This window comes from Rissa tridactyla, chromosome 2 (assembly GCF_028500815.1).
Source record: "Rissa tridactyla isolate bRisTri1 chromosome 2, bRisTri1.patW.cur.20221130, whole genome shotgun sequence".
Taxonomy (NCBI): domain Eukaryota; kingdom Metazoa; phylum Chordata; class Aves; order Charadriiformes; family Laridae; genus Rissa; species Rissa tridactyla.
In genome coordinates this window covers 683,302-710,599 of record NC_071467.1, presented here as the reverse complement: position 1 = coordinate 710,599, position 27,298 = coordinate 683,302, and the positions used below count along the sequence as shown (strand labels likewise).

At 65.0% G+C, this 27,298-nt stretch overlaps 1 protein-coding gene across 5 annotated transcripts in view; it reads left to right on the top strand.

Moving 5' to 3' along the window:
- Window positions 1-26,868, top strand: part of MROH1 (maestro heat like repeat family member 1) — a 68,992-nt gene extending 42,124 nt beyond the window's left edge. For 4 of the 5 annotated variants that reach the window (XM_054191187.1, XM_054191184.1, XM_054191185.1 and 1 more), the window contains 4 exons: window positions 463-615; window positions 3,348-3,502; window positions 4,163-4,332; window positions 5,493-5,661. In XM_054191187.1, the coding sequence (XP_054047162.1) occupies window positions 463-615; window positions 3,348-3,502; window positions 4,163-4,332; window positions 5,493-5,512 (498 nt within the window). In that variant the 3' untranslated portion in view covers window positions 5,513-5,661. Of the gene's footprint in view, window positions 1-462; window positions 616-3,347; window positions 3,503-4,162; window positions 4,333-5,479; window positions 5,723-12,994; window positions 13,133-14,987; window positions 15,103-18,724; window positions 18,872-20,152; window positions 20,342-22,220; window positions 22,374-22,468; window positions 22,604-23,414; window positions 23,518-24,218; window positions 24,285-26,188 lie in introns of those variants that run through there. The other variant, XM_054191186.1, reaches the window with a different exon arrangement.
- The last annotated feature ends 430 nt before the right edge of the window (window positions 26,869-27,298 follow it).

Here is a 27,298-nt window from a genome sequence, read left to right as displayed (position 1 = left end):
CTCCGGAAGGATTTGTGGCCATAGGGAAGCTGGTACTGTCTTTTTTTGTCGTGGACAAGCTGCCATTCCCCAAACGCTGTGGTTCTAATGGCCGTTTCCCCTACGAACTTCTCCACTGAGCCGCTTATTCCACCCTCCCTCGGACGTGGGGACCCTGATGGGACCCGGGGGAGCGTCCTCCCAGCTGCTGGGTGGTCTCCGGAGCGGAGTTAATGGCTTGGTGGCGTTGTCCCAAGAGAAACCCAGGTTATCCGGCCACGCTGGCCAACGGCGTGGGGCAAGTGGCCTCTTGCCTCCTTCGGGGCTGCGGCCTGGCCCTTGCTCTCCGCCGTTACTGCCGATGTGGGCTCCGGCTGCTGCTCCTGCGGGGCACCCGCCGGAGGAACGGTGTCACCGAAAGGGCCGTTCTCATCAGAGAGTGACAGCGTCCCCTTGTTTAACTTCCGCTCGCCCTCTCCCTAGGTGATCGGGAAGCGCGTCCCTCCGGACCAGCTGATGAGCCTCCTGCTCGCCATGTTCGAGGGGCTGGCGGACCCCGATAAGAACTGCTCCCGAGCAGCCACCGTCATGATCAACTCCCTCCTCAAGGAGCGCGGAGCTGTCTTGCAGGAGAAGGTGAGCTGCTGCTTGGCTTTGCCGTGACCTCCGTGCTCCAAACGCAGCTCCAGCCGGGTCTCGCCGCCTCCCTTTTCTTCCCACGGCCATTGCTTGATGGACAGGAAGGACACGGAGCGGGCCAGAGGAGACCCCGGAGATGCCGGGAGGGCTGGAGCCCCTCTGCTGGGAGGACAGGCTGAGAGAGCTGGGGGGGTTCAGCCTGGAGAAGAGAAGGCTCCGGGGAGACCTTCCAGCCCCTTCCAGGCCCTCGAGGGGCTCCGGGAAAGCTGAGGAGGGACTCTGGAGCAGGGAGGGGAGCCACAGGACGAGGGGGAAAGGTTTTAAACCAAAAGAGGGGAGATTTAGACTGAAAATAAGGCAGAAATTCTCCACGATGAAGCTGGTGAGCCCCTGGCCCAGGTTGCCCCGAGAAGCTGTGGCTGCCCCATCCCTGGAGGGGTTCAAGGCCAGGTTGGCCGGGGCTTTGGGCAACCAGGTCTAGTTGAAGATGTCCCTGCCCAGGGCAGGGGGTGGCACTGGGTGGCCTTTAAAGCTCCCTTCCCACCCAAACCGTTCCATGATTCTATGATTTCCCACTTGCAGCCGCTGTTTTACTGGGGGCGATGGGCTTCTCTGGCGCAGGCGGGGGGATGCTCCGGGAACGTGATGCCCAGGGAGGGATCCATCCCCGAGGGAAGGAGGGAGGCATTTAACCCCCCCCATCTGAAGGGACTCTGGATTAACTCTTGGATTTCTGACCAGGGGAACGCTTGCCCCCCCAAAGCTTTCCGGGGGACCCTGTTGGCTCCTGACCTTCCTCGTTTCCCGGGGGCGCGTGCGTTCGCCTTCGCGTTCTCTCTTCCGTCCCGGCGGCCGGGGAAAGCTGCTGTGCGGTAGGAGGCGGCCGTTGGCGAGGCCGTTCTCCGGTCTGGCTCTCGTTCGGGTTGAGGAGTTCAGAGAAACTCACTTTACCAGAAGGGCTCAGGCTCCCCGCGAAACCGTTGCAAGCTCGGGGGGAGCCCAGGGTTCCTGGCTGGGAAGCCGGTCTGAATGTTTGCAGGGCTTAGAGGTGCTGGACACAGAAGGCTTTTTTTTATTTATTTTATTATTTTTTTTTTGGTCTAATCCGCTACTTTTAGGGCTGAGCTCCCCCTTTCTCTTGCGGTAATTGGAAACACCAGGTCTCCAGCTACTCCTCGGGCTCTCTTTTGCTCTCCGGCTTCTGCTGCAGCCCCGCTCGCTACCTATTAGCCCCTATCCTAAGCGGGATCGCTCCGGTTTCCATGACTCACCTTTCGGTGGGAGCTGGTCCGGCCCAGATCCTGAAATCCGAACCGATGCTAAGCCCCGGGAGCCCGCGGGGCAGCCCCGAGCGCGGCTGGGGACGGAGCGTTCGGCCGCCCTGCGTTTCGGCTGGGGGAATTTGCCGCCAGGCCTGCTCTGCGCCCGAACTTCCTATTTGTCTTAACGTGTTTTTTTTTTTTTTTGGTTTGGTTGGTTTGGGTTTTTTGGTTGTTTTTTTTTTTTTTTTACGGCTCGCAGCGAGTGCCGAGGCGTCTTCCCGCGTTCGGCTCGGGTTCCTCCTCGGAACTCGCTCGCCGAGCGCCCCTCGCCGCAGCCCTGGGGATGACGGGGCTGTAGCGCCAGCTCCTTGCCAGAAAGCTGGGGGGAGGCGGAGGGCGTCCTTGCCGGGTCCCCTTGGCCTTGGAAATAGCCCCGCAGCCTCATCCGTCTCCTGGTGGGGAAGGATCCCGTGACTTCCCGAGAGTTCTGTGGTTCGGCACGCACCCGGCAAGCAGGGAGACTTCCCCCAACCGGGAAGATGAACCGCCCAGCGTGATGGTCTGCCCACCCGCGTTCTCTTCCGAAGTCCCGTTACCTGCCCGGGCTGCGGTGGAATCATAGAATCAGGGAATGGTTTGGGTGGGAAGGGACCTTTAAAGGCCACCCAGTGCCACCCCCTGCCCTGGGCAGGGACATCTTCAACTAGCCCAGGTTGCCCAAAGCCCCGTCCAACCTGGCCTTGAACCCCTCCAGGGATGGGGCAGCCACAGCTTCTCCGGGCAACCTGGGCCAGGGGCTCACCAGCTTCATCATGGAGAATTTCTGCCTTATTTTTAATCTCAGTCTCCCCTCTTTTGGTTTAAAACCCTTCCCCCTCGTCCCGTGGCTCCCCTCCCTGCTCCAGAGTCCCTCCCCAGCTTTCCCGGAGCCCCTTGAGGGCCTGGAAGGGGCTGGAAGGTCTCTGCGGAGCCTTCTCTTCTCCAGGCTGAACCCCCCCAGCTCTCTCAGCCTGTCCTCCCAGCAGAGGGGCTCCAGCCCTCCCGGCATCTCCGGGGCCTCCTCCGGCCCCCGCTCCGACACCTCCGCGTCCTCCTGATGTCCCCGGGGCTGGAGGCAGCACTGCAGGGGGGTCTCCCCCGAGCGGAGCAGAGGGGCAGAATCCCCCCCTCGCCCCCCTGCCCACGCTGCTGGGGATGCAGCCCAGGCTGCGGGGGGGTTTCTGTGCTGCCAGCGCACGGTGCCGGCCCACGGGCAGCGTTTCCCCCCCCCCTCCCCAGCCCCCCCAAGCCCTTCTCTCAGGGCTGCTCTCCATCCCCCCACCCCCAGCCTGGATTTGTGCCTGGGATTGCCGTGACCCGGGTGCAGGACCTCGCGCTCGGAGGGGAAGGGACGCGCTTGTCCCCGCTGCAGGGTGAGGCCGAGCCTTCGGGCCCTCAGCTGGATGCCACCCTCTCTTCTTCCCTCAGGTGCCCGACATCATGAGCATCATCCACAGCAAGCTGGAGGAGGTGGACGAGGAGCACATCCGCAAGGCGGCCCAGCAGACGGTTTATATCCTGGCCTCCCAGCACAAGAGCGTGGTGGTCTCCAGCCTGCTGGGCAGCCCCCTGCCCTTCGACAGGTCCTGCCCTGCTCCGGCCGCGGTGGCCCGGCCGCCGGGGCCGGGGAGCAGCTTGCACCTAAGCCGCGGCTCATCTTTTTGGCTCCTCACGCCACTAATGGCACCCTGTTGGAACGTCCTTTGCGCGCGCCCTCCAGGATTCGGCACGGCCGCTTGCTGCCGGCGCTGCCTCGCCCCGGGGGCTTGCCGGCCTTAGAGGCAACTAGCCAAGCCGGCCCCCTCCCCGGGGAGCTTGAGCGTGGCTGGGACGCTCGGCATTGCTTTTACGGGGTGGGCCACTCTACCCCGAAGCTGCTGTGATGTTCTCCTCCTCCTCCTTGTAGCGGGATCGCTGCCGCCTTCCCACCGCCGCCGGCTTGCGAAATGCCAAGGGGTGCAAGGCGGGAGCTGATACCGGGGGGGGGGGAAACCGTGGGGGGGGGTGGGATTTTTTTTGGGGGGCGCAAAGCGGCTCCGGGGGTTATCCGAGAGCAGGCGCGGGGTGGGGATCGCGTGGCGAAGCCTCCGGCTATGGCGGGGGTCACCCCCGCTCTCCCGCCGGGGCTCGTTGGGTGGTGGGCTCCCGCTCTCTCGTTTGCCGCCCGCCGCCTCTAACGAGGGGGTGAGTTAACGACGGCAGCCGGTGCCAAAGCAGCCCTCCCCTCTTTTTCCCTCCCCCAGCCACACCTGCGCCATGTGGAGGTCCCTGGCCACCGAACCCACCCTCGCCTCCCGCATCCTGGAGCAGCTCCTGGAGAAGGTCAACAGCGACGTCCCCTACAAGGAGAGCAAGTCCTTCCCGCTGCTGGGGAGCGCGGCCGAGCGCGTCGCCACCCCCTCTGCCCCTGGCCGTAAGTATCCCCCTCTCTCCCCCCCCTGCCGGCCCCCTCGGGAAGATGCCCCGTTTCCCCCCCCCCCCCCCACCCTCGCCTTACGCCAACACCTGGGATGCTGCTTTTTTTTTTTTTTTCTTTTAAATTTATTTCCTTTCCTTGGCTCTGGTGGACGGGCTGCTTTTTTAATTATTATTTATTTATTTATTTCATTTCCTTGGCTCCGGTGGCGGGAGGAGAGGAGCCGGGGGGCTGGGGGGGGCGGGGGGGGGGCGGTGTGTGTGTGTGTGTGTCCCAGGCGCGGACCCTGGAAATAATGCGTGGCTGCGTAACGCCTCTTCGAGCTCATCCACCGGCGCGTAAAAAGCCGCTCGGGTGTCCGTCCTCGAGGGAGGCCACTTTGCGTTTTATCCCTTCAGGAAAAAAAAAAAAAAAAAATAAAAATAATATTAAAAAAAATTAAAAAAAAAAAATAAATAAACTAAACCCAGCTTGGCGGCTTTCTAAGCAGTAAAGCAGCTGTGAAAATTTCCCCCCCCCCCTCCTCCTCCTCCTCCTCCTCCTCCTCCTCCGAAGGACCAAAGGCAGATGGTACGGCATCGGCCGCGCTGAGAGCGAACCCCCCCCCCTCCGCTCCCCTCCCCTCTCCCTTTTTAACGCCCCCCCCCACCACCACTACCCCCCTTTTCTCTATCGGGCCGTGTAATTACGGCTTTTTAAATTGGCCGGAATAGGGCCCGGCGTCCGCTTCGTCTTCCTGCCCGTAAAACCCGAGCTCTTGGATCTGCTCTCCTTCCCCAGGTACAGACTTCGAACCTCCCCCCGCAACCCCCCCCCCCCCCCGCCCGGGCTGGAAAACATCCCCCTCCTTCACCCCCCCCCGCCTCCGCCGCCCCGTTTTCCCAAGGAGGTGTTCGAAGAGCGGCCGGAGCTGCGTGTGGGATACGCAGAGGTTACGCCGGGGGTAGAGGCGACGCTTTCTTCCGCCGGCTGTTGCGGGAAGAAGGCGGGAGGGGGGAAAGAAAAAACCCAAAACCAACACCACCCCCCCCCCCCCCCCCCCAGCTTTTCGCTGCCTGGCTGGGTTATTTGCTAAGAGATAAGCGGCGTGGGGTGTGGGAGATGCCCTCCTCATCCTCATCTCCCGCGCGTTCCCTCTCTCTCTCTCTCCTCTCCAGGCCACATGCGCTTTGTATGAGATCATGTCTGCTCCGGAGTCTGGGCCGGCAGTTCTGGGACTTTACCCGCCGTTGTTTGTGACTCTCCTGCTGCGTCTCAGCTGCACCGTGGGTGTTCAGCTCCCGAAAAACCTGCAGAGCAGGGAGAGGAGGAGGAGCAGCAGCAGCAGCGGCGGCGGCGGCGGCAGCGGCAACCACGGCCCCGCTTCCCGCAGCCTCCAGCCCTGCAGGTACGGCCCGGCCCGGGGCGGAGGGAAGGAGGCGCCGACCTGCCACGTGCAATTCATTTTCATGATTTTATTTATTTATTTATTTATTTATTTATTTGTTACTTTTTTTTTTCCCCGATTTGTACAAACACAACGGCGTCCCTAATCCCGCGGGCCCCGGGGTAGCAACACCCCCCCCCGGCCGTTAACGCCTTAGGTACGGACGACGGCCCGACCTCTTGGCGCGGTTCGGGCTTTCGGCTTTTCGGCGTGGCTTTGCTTCCCCCCCCCCACCAAAAAAAAAAACAACCCAGCGGGCGCGGATGGGCGTTTCTTGGGGGACGGGTGAGCGTTTTTTTCGGGGAGGGAGGAGGGCTCCGCTTCCGCGAAGGACGAGGAGGGGAAGCTGGAAAGAGCAAACTTTTTCGGCGACGGCCGCGGCGTGTCGCGGTCACGCCGAATTGCCCCCCCCCACCCCGCGTTGAGGGAACAGAGCCGGGGGCCACGGCCACGACGTGGCCACGACGTCCCCTGGTCGGAGAGGTGACAGCGCCGAGCCACCGCATCGGGCTTGTCCTCCTTGGGTGCTTTCGGCCCGCGCTGTCCCTCACCGCCGAGGAGGGGACCCGGGAGCCTGGAGGGGGGAGGACGTGGGTCCCAAACAGCCGCCCTCCAGCTGCTCTGCCCCCCCGGCCTGGTTGCAGCGCTGGCCTTGGGATCGTAGAACCGGGGAACGGTTTGGGTTGGAAGGGACCTTAAAGGTCAGCCGGTCCCAACCCCCCCGCCACGGAGAGTCGCCACGGCTGCTAAATAACCCTCTGCCCGAGCCACGCAGCCCCGTTCCAACACCAAAGGGGGTCCAACCGCCTGCGTTGGCCCTGCCCGTCCGTCGTCGTTAGACCGCGAGGACGCTGTGAAAGGGCCTCCGCGGGAGAGTCCAGCGGAGGCTGCGAGGAGGATGAGGGACGGGAGCATCTCTCTTGCTGAGGAAAGGCTGGGAGACCTGGAGAAGAGAAGGCCGAGAGGGAAGGAGACCTCATCCATACTGATCCGAAGGGCGGGTGGCAAGAGGACGGGGCCAGACTCTTCTCAGCGGTGGCCGGTGACAGGACGAGGGGCAACGGGCAGAAGCCGGAAGACGGAAAATTCCGTCGCGACATTACGTTGAGGGTGATGGACCGCTGGAAGAGGCTTGTGGAGTCACCTCCTCTGGAGATCTTCAAAATCCGCCTGGACGCGATCCCGCGCAGCCTGCTCTGGGTGGCCCCGCTCTGGGCAAGGGAAGGTGGGGGGGGGACACGCCGCGAAGGCAGAGCCCCCGTTAGACGAGCTGCGGGATTCTCCCAACCCCCGGGGCTTCGGCCGGTCCCCTCGGGAACACCCGTGACGTGGCGGGGCCACCAGCTCGGCGAACGCGTCCTCTTGATGCGCGCGGGTCACCGGCTTCGCGCGGCCACCGTGCCGCCTTGGTGCCGGTTGGCAGCCCCGCGAGCGCGGCCGCCCTCGTCCCGCAGCAAACGGTCGGGCCGCTGAGCATTTGCTGTAGAAGACTTGAAATTGAGGGGGACGGCGGCGTTAAACCCGCGTCTGAGGCGGCGACGGCAGCGTTCCCAGGGGAAAGAGGGGCTCGGAAGGGCAGGAGCCCTTCCCCCGAGCTGCCTCTCCACCGGCAAAACCTTCCGGGTCGGCCACGGGGAGGAAGCTCTGCCCTGATTTTTCGGTTTTATCCTCCTGTGGGTTTCCAAACTTGGGTTTTTTTACAGGCTATTATTAGTCTTAAGGGCTGGGGGGGGGACGTGTGGAAAAAAAAAAAAAGCCTGGAGGAGCCCACAAAGACACCGGACAAAGCAGCGGCGAGCTCAGAGGGCTCGAGAATCCCTTTGCCGGTTCGTTTGTCAGATCCCACCGGCGAAGAAAAGCCGTTCCCTTGCCCCTGAGTGGAGCGAGGGGAACTGGTGGCTTTTGGGGGGACGGGGGACGGGGATGAAACACCGAGCCGTGTCCCCCGTCTGCCGCCGTGCCGTGGCGGGCCCCCTTGTCACCTCGGAAAGGCGAGCCGGAGGGGGACACGTCTCCAGCAGGGAGATGTAATGAGTGGAAACAGGTTGTTAGGCCGGGCGGCGGGGCTGCCAGCGGAGTAGGGTTTTATTTAGACCACGCGTCGGGATAAAAATTTAACGCACCCCAGGCGTCGGCGCAGCAGGTGGGTTAAGGCCGATGGGGGGGGGGGGGGGTTACCCCGTGGCCGTTCCGGTGCTGGCGGCGTCGCTCCCCTGAGCTTGTGGCGCTTGTCCCCCGTCCCCTCGGGGTGTTTTGAAGCCGGGTTTTGGGATGGTTTCCTGCAGATTCCCCCCACCGCCGCCACAACCGGGAGCGGACGATCATCGCGCTGCTTTTGTGGCTTTGGGCTCCGGCAGCCAGAACTTGTCTGTTCTCGTCAAGCTCTTTTCCCCCTTAACGACTCCCCGGACGAGAGGCGCGGGCCCATCCCGGCCGGACCCCGTGCCATAACGCGGGGAGCGCTGAAGGAAACTCGAAGCGACTGGTTGCCTCCCCGGGAAGGAGGCGCAGGAGCCAGAAACAACGGCTCTTCCTCCAAAAGCTTCTGGCCTCCTAAACGGCTTCGGGGACGCAAACCAGAACCTGCTGAATTACGGCCGGGGCCGCTGCTCCGTCCCCGGAGAGGGGCTGGGGCTAGAGGGGAGGCCCGTTGACCTCCCCAGGCTCCTCTCTGGGGGCTCCCTGCGGCAAGAAAGTGGCTGTTGAGTGAACCATCGGGGCATGGGAGCCCCCAGACCCCCGGGGTGAGAAGAGCCGGACGGGCGCTAGGAACCAGCAGCTCTTCATAGAGTCACGGAACGGTTTGGGTGGGAAGGGACCTTTAAAGGCCATCGAGTCCCACCCCCCGCCCTGGGCAGGGACATCTTCAACTAGCCCAGGTGGCTCCGAGCCCTGTCCAACCTGGCCTTGAACCCCTCCAGGGATGGGGCAGCCACAGCTTCTCCGGCCAACCTGGACCAGGGGCTCACCAGCTTCATCATGGAGAATTTCTGCCTTATTTTTAATCTCAATCTCCCCTCTTTTGGTTTAAAACCGTTGGCTCTCGTCCCGTGGCTCCCCTCCCTGCTCCAGAGTCCCTCCCCAGCTTTCCCGGAGCCCCTTGAGGGCCTGGAAGGGGCTGGAAGGTCTCCGCGGAGCCTTCTCTTCTCCAGGCTGAACCCCCCCGGCTCTCTCAGCCTGTCCTCCCAGCAGAGGGGCTCCAGCCCTCCCGGCATCTCCGGGGCCTCCTCCGGCCCCACTCTGACACCTCCGTGTCCTCCCGATGTCCCCGGGGCTGGAGGCAGCACTGCAGGGGGGTCTCCCCCGAGCGGAGCAGAGGGGCAGAATCCCCCCCTCGCCCCCCTGCCCACGCTGCTGGGGATGCAGCCCAGGCTGCGGGGGGGTTTCTGTGCTGCCAGCGCACGCTGCCGGCTCGTGGGCAGCGTTTCCCCCCCTCCCCAGCCCCCCCAAGCCCTTCTCTCAGGGCTGCTCTCCATCCCCCCACCCCCAGCCGGGGCTGGCACCGGGGGCTGCCCCCACCCCGGGGCAGGACCCTGCACTTGGCCCGGTTGGAGCCCAGGAGGTTCACAGGGGGCCACCTCTCCAGCCTGGGCTGGGTCCTGCCTGTCCATCGCAGCCGGGAGTCCTGGTGTCGTTCCTTGGTTTTGGGGAGCCGGGAGATGGGCTGCCTCACGCCGGCTCCTGCCAGAAATCTCTGGAGGGACAGGGAACAGCGGCGCGTGGTTCTGCTGCCAGCCCCCGCTCCTGCCCCTGCCCCTGCCCTGGGTGGGCTGGCAGCGCCTCCGCGAAGTCACCGCTGATCCACGGAGGGGGAACAGTCTTCCCAAAAATCCACCGGGATGTGAAATTCCAGCCCCGTCCCGGGAGCTGGGTACGATATCAAAGTAATTTCCTGGACGCGTTTTGAATTCTAAGTCTTCACGGTATTTAAATGCCAAAGGGAGGTGGTAAAGGCGAATACGATAGCTCGGCAGGAAAGGCAGGCTGGAAGACACGGGCGTTTGTCGGAGAGGAAGGAAGTGTCTATAGGACACTGTGGAAAAAAGCAAACCTTGGGAACGAAGGGCTTGAACCATCTGTCCTGTCTCTGGTCGCGCGGGGGCCAAACCCTCCCCCTCCGCACCTTGCGCTCTCTCCGGGATTTTTAGCTCTTGCGAAGGAGCGGGAGAGCCCGGGAGGCGAAAACCTCGGTGAGGTCGGAGCGGAGCGGGAATCCCGCGGCCGGCGTGGGGGGGCTTCGCCGAGAACGGTCCCTCCCGAGGAGCCACCCGCGAGCGCCGGGCTGGTGCCGGGGATGTCGCCTGTCGGCCCTTGACCGCGACCCGGGAGCTGGTGGGACGTTCCTTGGCCTTCGCCGGCCGCTCTCGTCCGTCGCCGTCTGCCAGGAGGCTTTTTAGTTGCTGTTTTCCTGCGCCGCAAGAAAATAAATCCCGCTGCAGTTTGCTTGGATGGGGTCACAGGTTCACCTGGATGCAGGCTGTGAGTTTCGAGGCTTATGGCGTGCACTTGCGTTGCGGAAACCGTAGTGGTCCTCAGGATGCTGCAGGAGATGGGTCTCCATCACTCCGTCGTGCCAAAGCCGGAGCGCGATTCAGGTTGGGCTTTGGGAGCCCGGGGCCGGGGGGGGGGGGGGTGGCTCGCTGCCAGCGAGGGCGAGACCCCCAGGAATGGGCTGGGAGGACTGGAGATGTACCGGATCGTCGTTCCAGGGGGAGACCGGCTCCGTCTTCTGGGGCTGGACTCTGGTAAACGCCCCGTGCAGTGTGCGGTGATGACTTCTGCTCTCGGGAGAGCGAGCGCGCGGGGACGGGCACGCCGTAGGCAGAGGTACGGCCGTGTATCCGTTCAGCGCCGGTGCTGGAGCCCATGCGGGGCCGTCACGAAAGAAAAGAGCCTGGTTTTTACTCCAGGCTGCTGGGAGGGATGCTCGAGGTCAGAGACTTGCTCTCTGGAAGGAGCTCTCTACCCCACCTGGAGCCCTGCGTCCAGCTCTGGAGTCCTCGACATCGGGAGGACACGGAGGTGTCGGAGCGGGGGCCGGAGGAGGCCCTGGAGATGCCGGGAGGGCTGGAGCCCCTCTGCTGGGAGGACAGGCTGAGAGAGCTGGGGGGGTTCAGCCTGGAGAAGAGAAGGCTCCGCGGAGACCTTCCAGCCCCTTCCAGGCCCTCAAGGGGCTCCGGGAAAGCTGGGGAGGGACTCTGGAGCAGGGAGGGGAGCCCCGGGACGAGGGGGAAGGGTTTTAAACCAAAAGAGGGGAGATTGAGATTAAAAATCAGGAAGAAATTCTCCATGATGAAGCTGGTGAGCCCCTGGCCCAGGTTGCCCCGAGAAGCTGTGGCTGCCCCATCCCTGGAGGGGTTCAAGGCCAGGTTGGACGGGGCTTTGGGCAACCTGGGCTGGTGGGAGGTGTCCCTGCCCAGGGCAGGGGGTGGCACTGGGTGGCCTTTGAGGGTCCCTTCCCACCCAAACTATGCTGTGATTCTATGATAAGTGATGTGCAAGTGTCTCCATTTAGAATCGCGCACCAGTTTGGGTGGGAAGAGACCTTTAAAGGCCATGGAGTCCCACCCCTTGCCCCGGGCAGGGACATCTTCAGCTCTCCCAGGTGGCTCTGAGCCCCGTCCAACCTGGCCTTGAACCCCTCCAGGGATGGGGCAGCCACAGCTTCTCTGGGCAACCTGGGCCAGGGGCTCACCGCCCTCGACAGCCAAGAATTTCTTCCTCAGGTCCCATCTGCCCCTCGACTCTTCCAGTTTAAGGCCCTCACCCCTATTGCTACAGACCCTGCTAAAAAGTCTGTCTCCCACGGAGCGATTTTGGGTCCGTCTCGGGCAGAGGAAGAACTTTGCCAGCTTGGAGGGGCCGCCCCGGGCTGCCTCTAGCTGAAAACTGCTTGAAAAACCCCAAACCGGTAAAACCGGGACTCTTACGTATACCGACAGATTGGCGCGGACAGATGGCGGAAGGATACTTCTGCCTGAGGTTTTCTTTAATGAGCAATTAAATTCCTCGTCGTCCCGTCGTCCCGTCATCCGGGGGGCTGCGGGGACGCTGAAAGGAGACTCTGCCAGGCTGGGCTCTTCGGCCGGCGTTCGCCGTCCTGCTTTTCCCTTTGCCGGCGTTGACGGAGCCAGCTCGGCGGCTCCTCCGGGTGGCTTTTGCGGGACAGACTCGGGGCTTCTGCACCGTTTGCCCCAGGGGTCCAGACCCTCCCCCCAGCCCCCCGCCGCTAGCCGTTGCCGTGCCGAGAAGAAAAGCAAACCCGCGTTCTTCTACTTGTCTCCTTCCCCGCTCCTTGTGCCTTTGAGGTGCTCGGCTTCGGCCCTTGCGGATGCTCCGCTTGCGTGAGCGGGTGCTCCGGGCGCTCATCCCTGGAGGAACCCCGGCCCCGGCTCCCCGTAGAACAAACGAATTTATTACAAAGCCGCCGAAACCTTCAGATGTGGCATTGACGGGGTGCGTTCTCCGTGCGTACGGTGGGCCGGTGTTTGTTTTCCGTGGTTAGTCTCGGCTTTGGGCGCGCGGGAGGCGTGTTTGGATGTCCTTCGTTAAGGCAAGCCGGGCTGCTGGAGGAGACGGTGGCCGTGGCAGAGCCCCCAAGGGCTCGGGGAGGGGGCGACGGTCCCTCCAAGCATCGGTCCTTTGTCACCGCAGCTTGGCCCATCCCTAGGAGAATCCCTAGGAGAAGCCAAAAGAGCCGGAACCCGGCTCATAAACCCAAAGACCTTCGTGTTGAGACGCTCTTCCTACGCGTCGTTTGCTTTGCGTGTGCGGTACCGACATTCCTCTCGCCGGTATCGAAGGCTGAGATTTATCCATGGCTAATATTTGTTTTGTTTTGACAGGATAACGTATGTTTCCCATATGTCGCTCTGTGCTCGCAGCAAAATAATCCCTACCTATAAAATATGAACGCAAAAAAAACCCCAACCCCTTCCTTCGAGTAGTTCTGGACTCCTTTACTTTTCGGCCTATTGTCTTGGATCGCTTTAATGGCAAACGTCAGGGTGCAAATGGAAGTAGCGGTGAGTTATGGGCTCGTCTCGCTCCCGCTAAAGCCCTCGCATAACTCATCCCGTCCTCGAACGCCCCAACGCCTCCCGCGTGTCCCGGCGTTCCCGGGGCCAGCAGTTCCCTCCTCTGCCGCGCCGCCCTGCGACCTGCCGGAACCGAACCGAACCCATCCGAACCCAACCGAACCTAAACTAAACCTACTCCTCTTTCCCTTCCCAGCTGTGCCGTGGAGACGCTGAAGGTGATGCTGGTCCGGGGGGGAAGCGAGGAGGTCGCCAGGGCCGTGGGCAGCGCCGGCGGCTGGGAGCTGATGACGAGCGCCGAGAGGCACCACGATGGCATCGCCGTGCTGGCCGGGTAAGTCGTTGGCGCCGCGGTTCTCCGGTATCTCCTCCGGCTTCGGGGCGAGGCGAGAGCTGCAGCGCTGCCGGGAGGTGGGAGAGAAGCCCGGAGCAAGCGGGAAGGGGGTGCGCTGTGAGCCGGGGCCGGGGGGCGGCGGGGGGGGGACGGTGCTGCGGTGCATCAAAGCCCGTTGGAGGATCATAGAATCAGAGAATGGTTTGGGGTGGGAAGGGACCTTCAAAGGCCACCCAGTGCCACCCCCTGCCCTGGGCAGGGACATCTTCAACTAGCCCAGGTTGCCCAAAGCCCCGTCCAACCTGGCCTTGAACCCCTCCAGGGATGGGGCAGCCACAGCTTCTCTGGGCAACCTGGGCCAGGGGCTCACCAGCTTCATCATGGAGAATTTCTGCCTTATTTTTAATCTCAATCTCCCCTCTTTTGGTTTAAAACTGTCCCCCCTCGTCCCGTGGCTCCCCTCGCTGCTCCAGAGTCCCTCCCCAGCTTTCCCGGAGCCCCTTGAGGGCCTGGAAGGGGCTGGAAGGTCTCCCCGGAGCCTTCTCTTCTCCAGGCTGAGTAACAGAATCACAGAAGGGTTTGAGTGGGAAGGGACCTTCAACGGCCACCCAGTGCCACCCCCTTGCCCCGGGCAGGGACACCTCCCACCAGCCCAGGTCGCTCCGAGCCCCGTCCAACCTGGCCTTGAACCCCTCCAGGGATGGGGCAGCCACAACCGTCATGGGACTAGCGGTGGGGCTCTGCCGTGCTGCTCACCAGGGCTGGCCAGCTCTGTCCCCAGCTCTGTCCCCAGCTCTGTCCCCAGCTCGCTGGAAACAGCCCTGGTGGGAAGCCCCCAGGGGACGCGTTGCGTCCCTGCCAGCGCGGTGGGGCTGGATGGGGCTGGGGGCTGCCGTCGCCCCCGCTGCGACGTCCCCGCCGTCCCACGCCTCCCCGGCCTGTTCCCCCGGCAGCTCTTCAGGCGCGTCGGCCGAACCTTCGCTGCTCTCAGCCGCTTCGCTCTGCTCCCGGCGGGCCTCGTGCCTGCTGCCCCCTGCTACCCGAGGCGTGACGGGCACCAAAAGGTCTCGGGGAGGAAATTTTTTTGACCTCCTGCTGCTGCTGAAATGTCCCTGGGGTTGCTCGGGGCATTGCGGCAGCGTCCAGTCCTTCCCTCACGTCTGTGAGTGTGGGGGGAGGTGACGAGGCCGAGGGACGGCCGCAGCCCGCGGTCCGGTTCGGTGGAGCCTGGTTCAGCCGGGGACTTCGCCGTCGTCCCTCCACCCAGCGCCGTTAATAGCTCTTGGACGGCTGCGGAGGAGACGAGCGGTTTGGGATTTTCCAGTATTTGCAAAAAAATGCTTTATTGAACCTCCCAAACACTGGAGAGCGTCTCATCCGAAACAAAAACCAGCCCTCCTGGCCACGGTCGGCCGGAGCTGGCTCCTGCCAGGGTGCCCGACACGCTGGTCCTGCCCTGAGCTTCGTCCCTAAGCGAGGGGGTGGCATGAGGGGGGACGACGCCGGGCCAGGGCACGTCCTGGATGTCAACGTGCCGGTTCTGCCCGGCAGCGGGACGCGGAGGCGTGGAAGACGGGCGGCTCGGTGGCCCCGCCGCTGCTCACGCACCCTGGGCCGCGCCTGCCCGTCCTGCGGCACGGGAGGAGGTGGCCCTCGGCAGCGGCCCGTTGTGGCAACCCAACGATGCCCCAAGGCGCGGGGCTCGGTTCCAGCACCCCACAGACCCCCGGGCCCAGGCGTTCGCCAGCTTCCCTGAAGCTCCCCCCCCCGCCCCGGCCCCGTCCCCCACCGCCGGGGGTTCCAGCGGCCGCTTGTAGCCCCCAGCGTGGGTGACACGTGCCAATTCTGTTCGCAGGGCGATGGCACGCCACGCCGGCCCCCGGCTCCCCCTCATCGTGAAGAACCTCATCCCGACCCTGAACAGCGTCTTCGACAGCCAGAGGATCACCACCACCGCCTTCTTCGCCGAGGTGAGCAAGGGGGTGCCCGGCAAAACGGCCGAGCCGTCTTCCGCTCCCCTCCGCTTTTCCTTGGAGAGCAGCCGGGATGGATGGCGGGCGAAGCCGCCGTTGCCGCCGCCGCCGCCGCCGCCGCGGGCTCTGCCTCCCGAGACCTTCTCTCTCTCTCGGGAGAAGGGGGCTGGCGGCGAAGGGCTGGCGGGAGTCCGGCTCTGAACGCATCGCCGCTGGTGAGCCAGCAAACCGTATACTCCGTCCTGACGTACCACCCGAAGGAATGAAGTGACTCAAGTCCTTTTCCCCTCGCCGGCGGCCCGGCCAGCAGACTGTAACCGTATCCACACCCCCCCCTCCGCTTCCCCAACCTGCCCCCCCCGCCTCTTCCCAGTACATACCACCTTAAAGCCCTGGGCCACTGGAGGAGGTTTTTGGTTACATAAAGGAGCACCTTCTGCCAACAACGCGGAGCTCTAGCCCCGCTTATAAACCACCTTTTAAATTCTCAGCTGCTTAAGCAGCCTGGGATTAAGGCACTGTTTTTATTTTCTGTTTGGCTTGCTGAGGAATAGTTGCGGGGGGAGGGAAGCTGCCGGGCCCCCAAGCTCTTGGAGCCCTTCCCAGAATCTGCTTTGGGTTTTTTCAGAGGGCGGTTGGCTCCTCTGCCTCCTTCCAGGGTTTAAAATAGCAGCTTTTTTTTTTTTTTGCGGAGCTGGAAAAGGGGAAGGAAGCAAATGCCTGTGTCTCCCTCTCGCAAAACTGATGAGGTGAGAGCTCAGTCCCTTTTCTCTCGCCCGTGCCAGCGACGGAGATGACAGAGGGGAAGCGAGGAGGGGAACGGCCACTTTAGTGGCCGTTCCCCTCCTCGCTTCCCCTCTGTCATCTCGGGATGTCCAACCGTGCTCCTCCGACCTCCGTCGGATCCCCCGGGACGGCTGCCGCAGCCTCGTCCCACCGAGACGGGGCGGGGGGTCCGTGCCGGCCCCTGGCACCCTCGGGGGCGGCTGGGCCTCCGTCGGTGTTGGTCCGTAGCTACCGGTGTTGGCCCGTGGCTACCGCCCGCCCCGGCTACCCAGCTCCAAGTCTGTGGCCGTAACGTGGATCAGGCTCCCCCGGGGCGCTGAGTCTCGTGTCGTGGGGGTCTCTGTCATCCTCGGGGTCCCTCTCCGCGGGTGACGGCGGGCGCAGACCTGGGAGTGGGAGTGGGGGGAGTGGGGGGGGGGTGTCCCCCACCATGGCTGGAGCTTGGGGCTCTCCCCGAGAGATGCTAAAACCCCAGAGCAGCTCCGTCAGCACCCGGTCACCCACAAACACCCCTTTGGCTCCGTCGGAGCGTGCCGGCAGCGAGAGAAGCTGCTGCTAAAAGCTCCGGTTCTGCTGCTGCTCAGCTCTCGGGGATGCTCCCGGGGGCTCTGGGTGCCACGGGGGCTCTGGGTGCTGCTCAGGATGCTCCTGGGGCCATGGAGGCTCTGGGTGCCATGGGGGTTCCACGTACCGTGGGGCTCCGGGTGCTGCTCGGGATGCTCCTGGGGCCAGGGGGGCTCTGGGTGCCGTAGAGGCTCTGGGTGCTGTGGGGCTCTGGGTGCTGCTTGGGACGCTCCTAGGGCTGCGGAGTCTCTGGGTGCTGAGTGGTCTCTGGGTGCCAAGGGGCCTCTGGGTGCTGTGGGGTCTCTGGGTGCTGCGGCGGCTCTGGGTGCCATGGGGGCTCCACGTACCATGGGGCTCTCGTTGCCTCTTGGGATGCTCCTGGGGCCGTGGAGGCTCTGGGTGCCATGGGGGCTCTGGGTGCTGCTCAGGACGCTCCCAAGGCTATGGGGGCTCTGGGTGCTGTATAGGCTCTGGGTGCCGTAGAGGCTCTGGGTGCTGTGGGGCTCTGGGTGCTGCTTGGGACGCTCCTAGGGCTGCGGAGTCTCTGGGTGCTGAGGGGTCTCTGGGTGCCGCGGCGGCTCTGGGTGCCACGGGGGCTCCATGTACCATGGGGCTCTGCGTGCTGCTCAGGCTGCTCCTGGGGCTGCGGAGTCTCTGGGTGCCAAGGGGCCTCTGGGTGCTGTAGAGGCTCTGGGTGCCGAGGCGCCTTCGGATGCCGAGGGGGCTCCAAGTCCTACAGGGGCTCTGGGTGCTGCTCAGGGTGCTCCCGGGGCCATGGGGGCTCTGGGTGCCATGGAGGCTCTGGGTGCCACGGGGGCTCCACGTACCATGGGGCTCTGGTTGCTGCTTGGGATGCTCCTGGGGCCATGGAGTCTCTGGGTGCCGAGTGGTCTCTGGGTGCTGAGGGGTCTCTGGGTGCCATGGGGGCTCCACATACCTTGGGGCTCTGGGTGCTGCTTGGGATGCTCCTGGGGCTGCGGAGTCTCTGGGTGCTGTGGGGTCTCTGGGTGCCAAGGGGCCTCTGGGTGCTGTAGAGGCTCTGGGTGCCGAGGGGTCTTTGGGTGCTGAGGAGTCTCTGGGTGCCATGGGGGCTCCACGTACCGTGGGGCTCTGGGTGCTGCTGGAGATGCTTCTGGGCTGCAGGAGCTCTGGCTGTTGTGGGGCTCTGGGTGCCGAGGGGGCTTTGGATGCCGAGGGGGCTCCAAGTCCTACAGGGGCTCTGGGTGCTGCTCAGGGTGCTCCCAGAGCCATGGGGGCTCTGGGTGCCATGGAGGCTCTGGGTGCCATGGGAGCTCCACGTACCGTGGGGCTCTGGGTGCTGCTGAGGATGCTCCCGGGGCTGCGGAGTCTCTGGGTGCCGAGGGGTCTCTGGGTGCTGAGTGGTCTCTGGATGCTGAGGGGTCTCTGGGTGCCGCGGCGGCTCTGGGTGCCATGGGGGCTCCACGTACCATGGGGCTCTGGGTGCTGCTCGGGGTGCTCCCGGGGCCATGGGGGCCCTGGGTGCCATGGGGGCTCCATGTACCGTGGAGCTTTGGGTGCTGCTGAGGATGCTCCCGGCACCACGGGGACTCCCTGGGTGCTCTGGGGGCTCCGGGTGCCGCGGGGGCTCCGGCTGCCGCAGAGGCTCCGGGTGTCGTGGGGGCTCTGGGTGCCGTGGGGGTTCTGGGTGCCCAGGGGGCTCTGGCTGTCGCAGGGGCTCCGGGTGCCATGGGGGCTCCAGGTGCCCAGGGGGCTCTGGGTGCCATGGGGGCGGCGGGTGCCCCTTCACCGCTCTGGAAGAGCAGCTGGCAGTTGCCACTGGCCACACTCCGCAGGCCCAGGGGACGCATTGGGGTCCTTCATCCCTGTAAATCCCAACCTCCTCATAGCCCCCCGCATCTCACCCCGGCCCCCGGCCACCTCACGGGGCGGCGGGGGGTGGCGAGGATGTAGCTTTTGTGTAGGTTTTGTGGCTTTCTCCCGGCTGTCGGGGCTCACCCGGGCTTTCCCCTTCTTCCCAGCTTGGGATCTTCGGTTTTCTCGATTTACACGTTAGGAATTATCGCAGGTTCCTCCCATCCAAGCGCCTTTCCCGGGGGTGCGGGGGCTGAGGGCTCCCCCAGCCCTGTCTCCGGCTGGAGAGAGAGGGCCTGAGGGGAGCCGGGGAGCGAGCCGGGTTCTGTCGGGTCTCTTCCCTCGTGTGATAAGATCATCCAAAAGGCAGCCATCGTCTCCCTCCTGGTCCGCGGGGCCCCCGTCCCGTCGACGCTGAGGTTCTCTTCTGCTTTAGCTCCTCAATAGCAACGTGGTGAACGACCTGATCCTGCTGGAGACCATGATGGATAACATGACGGGGAGGCAGAAGGACGCCTGCACGTTGGTGCGGATGCTGGCACTCCGGGGACTCGGCAACATCGCCTCCGGCTCCCCCGAAAAGGTGAGAGGGAACCCCGCGCTGCTCGGCCCGAGGGTCCTGGCCGGGGCTGGGTGGGAGAAGGGAGGACGTAGGCGTCGGGAGATGCTGCTTGTCGAAAGGCAGGAGAATCCGCCACCTCCTCGCCCTGCTGACAGCAACTCCAAAAGGTGGTGTGGCCTCCAGAGGAGGCCCCGGAGATGCCGGGAGGGCTGGAGCCCCTCTGCTGGGAGGACAGGCTGAGAGAGCTGGGGGGGTTCAGCCTGGAGAAGAGAAGGCTCCGCGGAGACCTTCCAGCCCCTTTCCAGGCCCTCAAGGGGCTCCGGGAAAGCTGGGGAGGGACTCTGGAGCAGGGAGGGGAGCCACGGGACGAGGGGGAAGGGTTTTTAAACCAAAAGAGGGGAGACTGAGATTAAAAATAAGGCAGAAATTCTCCACGATGAAGCTGGTGAGCCCCTGGCCCGGGTTGCCCGGAGAAGCTGTGGCTGCCCCATCCCTGGAGGGGTTCAAGGCCAGGTTGGACGGGGCTTTGGGCAACCTGGGCTAGTTGAAGATGTCCCTGCCCAGGGCAGGGGGTGGCACCGAGTGGCCTTTGACGGTCCCTTCCCACCCAAACCATTCTGTGATTCCATGATCCTCGGTGTCAACGAGGCAAGGTCTCCGGCTCGCGCAGCCCGGAGCCCCGGCGCAGGGGCTCTGACGGGGCTACGCCGGCACAACGGTACTTTTAATAGCTACGTATATTTTATAATCCGCCTCCCAGACCTCGCTGAGGATGCTCCCGATCTGTCAGGGCAGCCCGGAGCGATGCCGGCCCAGCGACGAGTCTGGGAGGACTCCGGGACTCCTGCCGTCCCGGGTGGCTCAGGGACAGCCGTCCGTCTGTCCCTCACGTGCCCCTTCCCAGCCGGGCTCCGCAAGGCGCGCGGGGCAGTTCGCGAAGCCGAGGGCTGGGGATGAAGCGACGGCAGACTTCACGGGGCTTTACGCAAACTTAATTTCCCCCCTTTGCCGTGCGTACGCCGGGCCGTAATTACACCGTGAAATACTGCGTCGACGGTTCCAGCGGGAGGGGAACCGGTGGCTGCGGTTACCGCGTGCGACGGCTGGCCTGCGCCCAGGACGCTTTGCCGGCGGCGGTCATAATTTAAGTCATAATTTAAATCCCTTTCTAGCTCTTCCCGGCTGGAAGCGCGGCGTGGGGCAGCGGCCGGCAGCAGGGGCACCCAGGGGACGCGTCCCCGGCCAGCCCCGCTGCCAGGCTGGCCCCCGCGGGGACCGCATTTCTCGGCGCTTCCCTTGCAGGTGAGGAAGCACGGGGCCAAGCTCCTGGCCTCCATGGTCAACGGCATGGATGACAAAGACGACCCCCACAACCTGGTTGCCCTGGAGGCCATGTCCAGCCTCTCCAAGCTCCTGGATCACCTGGAGGAAAGGGACATCCAGTCCATGCTCCTCCACATCGCCATCAGGATCCGACCCTTCTTCGACAGCGTAAGGCCCTGCGCCAGGGAGGCCGAGCTCCTGCTTTTGCCGACGTCTCTGAACCGGCTCGTTTGGCGAGCCGGAACTTAATTAACGGAGGGGAGGTGCGGGGGGAAGAGCAGGAATTTACTGGGATGCCACGGGGGCACGTCCCGGGGCTGGGGGCGGGAGGTCGGGCTGCAGAGGGACGCACGGTGCGGTGGGAAAGGGGAGGTGCCCGTTGGCGTTAGTCCGCTTGGACCTCGACTCCGACGGGCGTTAGCAGGAAGGTCTGGGTGCGGGGCTGGGTTACGTGGGTGCCCCGGGGTGGGAAGGGACCTTAACCCCTGCCATGGCCAGGGACACCTCCCGCTAGCCCAAGTCCCTCTGTGGGCGTCTGCTCCGAGGGGGGAGTGTGTGTGTGTGTGGGGGGGGGGTCCTCGTTGCCTTTAGCACACTCTGTTCATCCCCAAAACCCCTCCGCCGTCGCCGCGGGGATTCTGGATGCTCCTCCTGCTCGGCTTCCGGCTCCCTGGGCTCCGGTCTCCTCCACTGCTCCTGCACGGAGCTGCCACGGTCCCACCGGGAGCATCCTGCCAGGATTATCCCTCCCTGCTCCGGCTTTTGGGGGTCAGGGGGGGTGTGTGTGTGTGTCTCGTCTTCTCCTCTGCTCCCTCTGGCCTGAGCAGAACTGCGGCTCCCTCCCCGGCTGTGGGCGACTTCTTCTGCCCTTTGGAAGAGCCGGAGGGTGCAGGATGGAGACACCCCCCGCCCCGGCCCCCGTCCCCGAGCTCGGTCCCCAGCGGCTCCCGGCTGCTCCCTGCCAGCTGGTGGGGACTCGGGGCCAGTGGGAGCAAACGGGGGCGATGGTGGCCGAAATTTGGGATGAAGAAGTGGGGGGAGGCTGTGGTTTTGTGGAGTCATTAGACGACACCGAGCCGTGGCGGGGGGGTGACGCGGCTGGGGGGACGGGATGTCACCCAGAGGGACCCGGCACAGGCTGGAGAGGTGGCCCCGCATGAACCTCCTGGGCTCCAACCGGGCCAAGTGCAGGGTCCTGCCCCGGGGTGGGGGCAGCCCCCGGTGCCAGAGAGAAGGGCTTGGGGGGGCTGGAGAGGCGGGGGGGAAACGCTGCCCATGGGCCGGCACCGTGCGCTGGCAGCACAGAAAGTCTCCAGAGAGACCTTGGAGCCCCTTCCAGGCCCTCAAGGGGCTCCGGGAAAGCTGGGGAGGGATTCTGGAGCAGGGAGGGGAGCCCCGGGACGAGGGGGAAGGGTTTTAAACCAAAAGAGGGGAAATTGAGATTAAAAATAAGGCAGAAATTCTCCATGATGAAGCTGGTGAGCCCCTGGCCCAGGTTGCCCGGAGAAGCTGTGGCTGCCCCATCCCTGGAGGGGTTCAAGGCCAGGTTGGACGGGGCTTTGGGCAACCTGGGCTAGTTGAAGATGTCCCTGCCCAGGGCAGGGGGTGGCACTGGGTGGCCTTTAAAGGTCCCTTCCCACCCCAAACCATTCCATGATTAGGTGGGAGTGAGCCTGACCCAACTCACACCAAGGTGGGAGTGAGCCTGACCCAACACAGCCTGACCTCAGCCCCTGGAGGGGGTCGGGGTGGGGGGGGTTTGGTATTTCCTGGTGAAGGATCATCTAAAATGGGTTTCACAAAGAAACCAAGCGGAAAAAAAAAAAAAAGAGGCGCGTTCCTGCAGCTGGGGGTCTGGGGACAGCCTGGGAAGGCGCCGAGGGTCGGGGACAGCCGGCGGCGTGTCCTTGCTCCTCCGCTGCCCCTCCGGCCCGAGATGTGAGGTGGTGGGCGGTGGGACCGGCCCTTCCAGCGCGTCCCCCGAGGTGGGAGATGCCCCAGGGTAGGTGGGATCCCTCTGAGCCCTCCTCGTCCCCTCTGCCCGCAGGAGCAGCCGGACCTCCGCCGGTCCTCCATCGTCCTCTTTGGCAACCTCACCAAGTTCAGCCAAGGCAACTGCGAAGTCTTCTTCGAGCAGATCCTCAACGGGCTGGTGACGCTGCTGCTGCACCTCCAGGACCCGAAGCCGGAGGTGGTCAAAGTGAGTGCCCCGCCGTCCGTGCTGCCTCCTCGGCCTCGGCCTTGGGGTCCCGCGCGGCGCTGAGCTCCCCGGCCTCCCCCTGTCTCTGCCCCCAGGCCTGCAAGTTTGCTCTGCGCATGTGTGGCCCCAACATGGGCTGCGATGGCCTCTGCGACATGTTCCTCAACCACCTGCGGGAGGACAGGAGCCTGCACTACGGGGAGTTCATGAACAACGTCTGCAAACACCTGGTGAGGGGCTACCGGAGCCGGCAACGCCGGTGCTGGTGCTGCCCGTGGGGCTCGCGGCAGCCCGGTGGGATTTGTGTGGGGACGGTTGGTCCGGAAGGTCCTTTGGGTGATAGAATCATGGAACGGTTTGGGTGGGAAGGGACCTTAAAGGCCACTGAGTCCCACCCCCCACCCTGGGCAGGGACATCTTCAACTAGACCTGCTTGCCCAAAGCCCCGTCCAACCTGGCCTTGAACCCCTCCAGGGATGGGGCAGCCACAGCTTCTCGGGGCAACCTGGGCCAGGGACTCACCAGCTTCATCGTGGAGAATTTCTGCCTTATTTTTAATCTCAGTCTCCCCTCTTTTGGTTTAAAACCGTCGGCTCTCATCCCGTGGCTCCCCTCCCTGCTCCAGAGTCCCTCCCCAGCTTTCCCGGAGCCCCTTGAGGGTCTGGAAGGGGCTGGAAGGTCTCCGCGGAGCCTTCTCTTCTCCAGGCTGAACCCCCCCAGCTCTCTCAGCCTGTCCTCCCAGCAGAGGGGCTCCAGCCCTCCCGGCATCTCCGGGGCCTCCTCCGGCCCCCGCTCCGACACCTCCGTGTCTCTCCTGTGCTGAGGGCTCCAGAGCCCAACACAGGGTCCGTCCCCTGCGCCCATACAGGGCAAGTCCCCCCACCACCCCCCAACCCCAGGTGGGTTCCTGGGGTGACCACCTCAGGAGCTCCCCAAGGAGTTCCCCAAGGAGCTCCGGGCTTCCAGGAGGTGGTGCCAGCGCCGCAGGCAGCCTGTCCCATCTCCTGCGTGACTTCCTCGGCGGCTCGCTCGCTCTCCTAGATGCAGAGCTACCCAGAGATGCTGAACCGCCTGATCTTGACCAACCTCTTCTACTTCAAGAGCAACTGGGTGGACATCCGAGCAGCGGCGCCCATGTTCATCGGTAAGCCGGCCCCTGCTCCCTTCCCGGCTCCTCCGCCTTCGCGTGGGGTCTTCTCTCCAGAAGGGCGGGTGGCCTTGTCGTCCTGGGTGTGCTTTTTGGTCGCCCCTCTGCCGGGATGGCGCTGGGACGGGCAGGGCCGCCGGCAACGCCAGGTCATCTGGCGGCTCCGTGTCCTGCGCGGAGGAGCGCAGGAGGAGCGCAGGAGGACACCCCCCTGCGCCTCGCTGCGCCCGGACCTGGGGACGGACACAGGCGCGATGTCCCCAGGTGGTGCCAGCACCCCGGGAACGTCTCTCCGGCCGCTTGCCGCTAACGCTGGCTGGGTGCGGGACGTCTGCGGTGCAGCCTGGGCCGGTGGAAGGTGGCCCTGCCCGGGGCAGGGGGGTCGGACTCCATGATCTTCGAGGTCCCTTCCCACCCAAACCAGTCTTTGGTTCTGGGCTTTAGGACAAGTCACCGGAGCTGCTGGCGGCAGAAACGCTGGCGGGCGTCACCCTGGGGCGCACGTCGGGGCGTTGGGCGTCCAACAGCCATGGTGGTCCTCGCCCGAGCGGCTGTTGCGGGGTCGGTGCAGGGACAAGTGACCTGGCGGAGGGACGAGTGCCCCCGGTGCCGCGCCACCGTTCCCCGTCTCCTCGGGTGCGGGGCTCCTCGGCGGGTTCCAGACCGAGAATTCCTGACTCCGGAATTTTCTTCTTCAGGCTTCCTCGTGCTGCACGTGGACGAAGACCAGTGCCAACAAGTGGACCTGGACCAGCTCATTTCGGGTGAGCGCCGGTGGCCGTCGCCGCTGGGGAAGGCGGGGGGGGACTCGCCTCTTGCCCCGTGGGACGGGGCTCCCCCGGCGCTGCCGTGCCCGAGGCTCCTGTTGGGGACAACCTCCCCCGGGGGTGGCTTTAGGCCATCGCGGGGGGGACGAGGCCGCGACGGGATGAGGCTGCGACGACGGGATCCTGCTCCCTCCCGGCGCAGCCGGTGCGGCGAGATCCATCCTTGCCCTAAGGCAGCCGCTGGGGTGAGAGAAGCCGGGGCCGGGGGTGGCGGGGAGGGGGACGGGACACAGGGAATGTCCCCAACCTCCTGGCCAGCCCGGGAAGCCAGAGCTGTGGCCAGGACGAGCCCGGTCGCCGCGGGCAGCTGACAGGGGGGAAGCCAAGGTGCCGCGAGGGCAACGAGCCCATCGGCAGCGTGGGGATGCTGCCGCGGCCGGAGCTCTCCCGGGAGCGGGGCTCTGCCGGTGGGTGCCAAGAGGACACCCCCCACCCCCCCCCCCCACCTCCCCGAGCCCTGCGGCCGGGCTGCACCGAAACCACCCCCCCCGCTCCCCCCCCCGGCCCCGTCGTGGGGGGCCGCGGGGGCATTTGCGGTGGCTCAGCGTAGAGCAGGAGGGGACTCGCAGGGCCGGTTCGTAACGCGTTCGCCGTTAAAAGGCAGAGTTAAAGGCTCGTTACGAAGGGGCTAATAAAAAGTCGGCTTGAAGCTGGTGGCATTTTGGAGCGGGGTTAAGTAATTTTCCTGGATTTCAGGGATTTTTTCCCTGTCACCGGTGACCTCATAGTATAGAGTAATGCATGGAAACTTTTGGGTTGTTCCAAGGGAGCTTAAAAAACACTAAAAAAGGAAAAACTATCTTTCCGTTGGCTCCCTGAGCCCTTCCAGAAGAAAAGAGGCCTGTCTGTTTGAAACAAGTGAAAGATAATCCGCCCGCGTGTGAGTAATCGCTGGAGCGAGCAGGCCGGGATTGGGTTGCGCGAGCTTCCCGTGTTGAGTGGCTCGGGGATCCGGGGGGGGGGGGGGGATCCGGGGGGTTCCGGGGGTGGGGGGGGGAAGACGACGACAGGGTTTTACGACGTCGCAGCCTTCCCCGGGACACCCCGACGAGGCACCGGGGATGCTGCGCGCGGGGGGATAGAAATCAGGGGATAACCGGGCTCGCCGCGGGAGCCGGGATGGCGGCGGTGGGGAGGGGGAAGCGGGGGGGGGGGGGGGAGGCGAGGGCTCTCCTGCGCCGGGTAAACAAGCTACTGGAAAAATATTAGGATATTTTTTTTACTGCTAGGAAAAACTACCTGGATTGTTTTCTTACTACCGGGAGCCGTTCCAGGCATTAGGAAATCGCGCTGATAGGGGAGGCTTGGCCCGGCCGGCGTCTGCGCGGCCCCGCCGGGGGGGGGCCTCCGCTCCCCCCCCCCCCCACACACACACCTTCTTGACCCCGGACCCCCACGCTGGGGCCCTTTCCCTCCCCGACCCCCAGCTTCAGCCCCGGTGCCCCAGGGACCCCTCGGTCCCAGCCCCCCCGCAGCCGCGGTGGCGTCGTGGCATCGGTGCCGTGGCGGGGTGGGGGGGTCCGGGGTTTGGCGGGGGGAGCAAAAAGGGGCGAGGGCTGTTCTCCCCTGGGTGTTTGATGGGGCTGGAGCAATGGTGTGGGGGGGGGGGGGGGGGGGACGCTGGCGGAGGGGCCCGGCGTCCCTGGAGCGGAGTTTCTCCTTCTTTATGGGACGGAGCGAAGCCAGGACGCGGCTCGGCCGCGGGCACGGTCCCAGCCTGGGACAAGGAGGACGGGGGGGTGGGGGGGTGCGGGTGGCCACGGTCCCGCAGCCCCCCCCCCGCAACCCACCGCCCCCCCCCCGCCCCCCCCGCCAACACGTCTGTGCTCTGCTCCTTCCAGCTCTGAACCTGCTGCTGAAGGACCCCGTCCCCTCCGTCCGTGTGAAGGTGGCGGAGACGCTGGGCCGCCTCGTCAGGATCCTGTGAGCCCCGCGACAAGCCCGGCTCCACCGCAGCAATAGTCGGGTCGGTTCCCCGGCCACGAGGAGCCCCGCGGCCACGGCCACGTCTTCCTGCATCCAGCATTCCCCCTCTACCGCCACCACCACCGCCACCACCACCGCCGCCGCCGCGGCGGCACCATCGTCTTCCTCGGCTCGCGGGAGCCTGCCCAGCATCTCCGCCATCCCTCCCATCCAGCGCCGGCTCGGCCCGGCCGTGGCACGGCGGTGGCCGGGGGCCACGGTGGGCACAGGGTCCCTCTCGGCGGGCTGCCGCGCGGGGGCCCGGTTGACTTATGGGGTGAAGGTCCCGGGCAAGGGGCCTCGGTGGCCCGGAGCCGCGAGCAGGCAACACCCCCGGGCTCTCCGTCCGCATGGATCCCGCTCAGCGGGGAGCAGGACGCAGCCTGAGCTCCCCCCCTCCATGCCCCTCGTCCCACTCTGCTGCTCCCCGATGGTGAAGGTGGCGGGGGGGGGTCCTGTCCCCCCCCCCCTCCCCCCGGCTCCGGGGCCCTACTCGATGAATGTGACCGTCCTCTCGACACACGTGTACATAAACGTATTTTTAAATAAAGCTCTTTGCTCCACGCGACTTGTGGTGGGGTGAAAGCTACGGGGGGGGGCGGGGGGGGGGGGGGAGGGCAGCAGAGCCCCCGGTTTGAGCCGGGTTGCAGCGGGGGGAGGCGGCGGGGAGGGAGCAGCAGGGTGGAAACTGCCCCCCCCCGGCTGCGATGGGATCCCCTTCGGAGGAAGGTGCCGGGTCTCTTCTGCCCACCTTGCCAAAGGGGAAGCCCAGCTCCGGCCCCGGCTCGACCCGTGGAGTCACGGAGTCATGGAATGGGTTGGGTGGGAAGGGACTGTCAAAAGCCACTCGGTGCCACCCCCTGCCCTGGGCAGGGACATCTTCAACTAGACCTGGTTGCCCAAAGCCCCGTCCAACCTGGCCTTGAACCCCTCCAGGGATGGGGCAGCCACAGCTTCTCGGGGCAACCTGGGCCGGGGCTCACCAG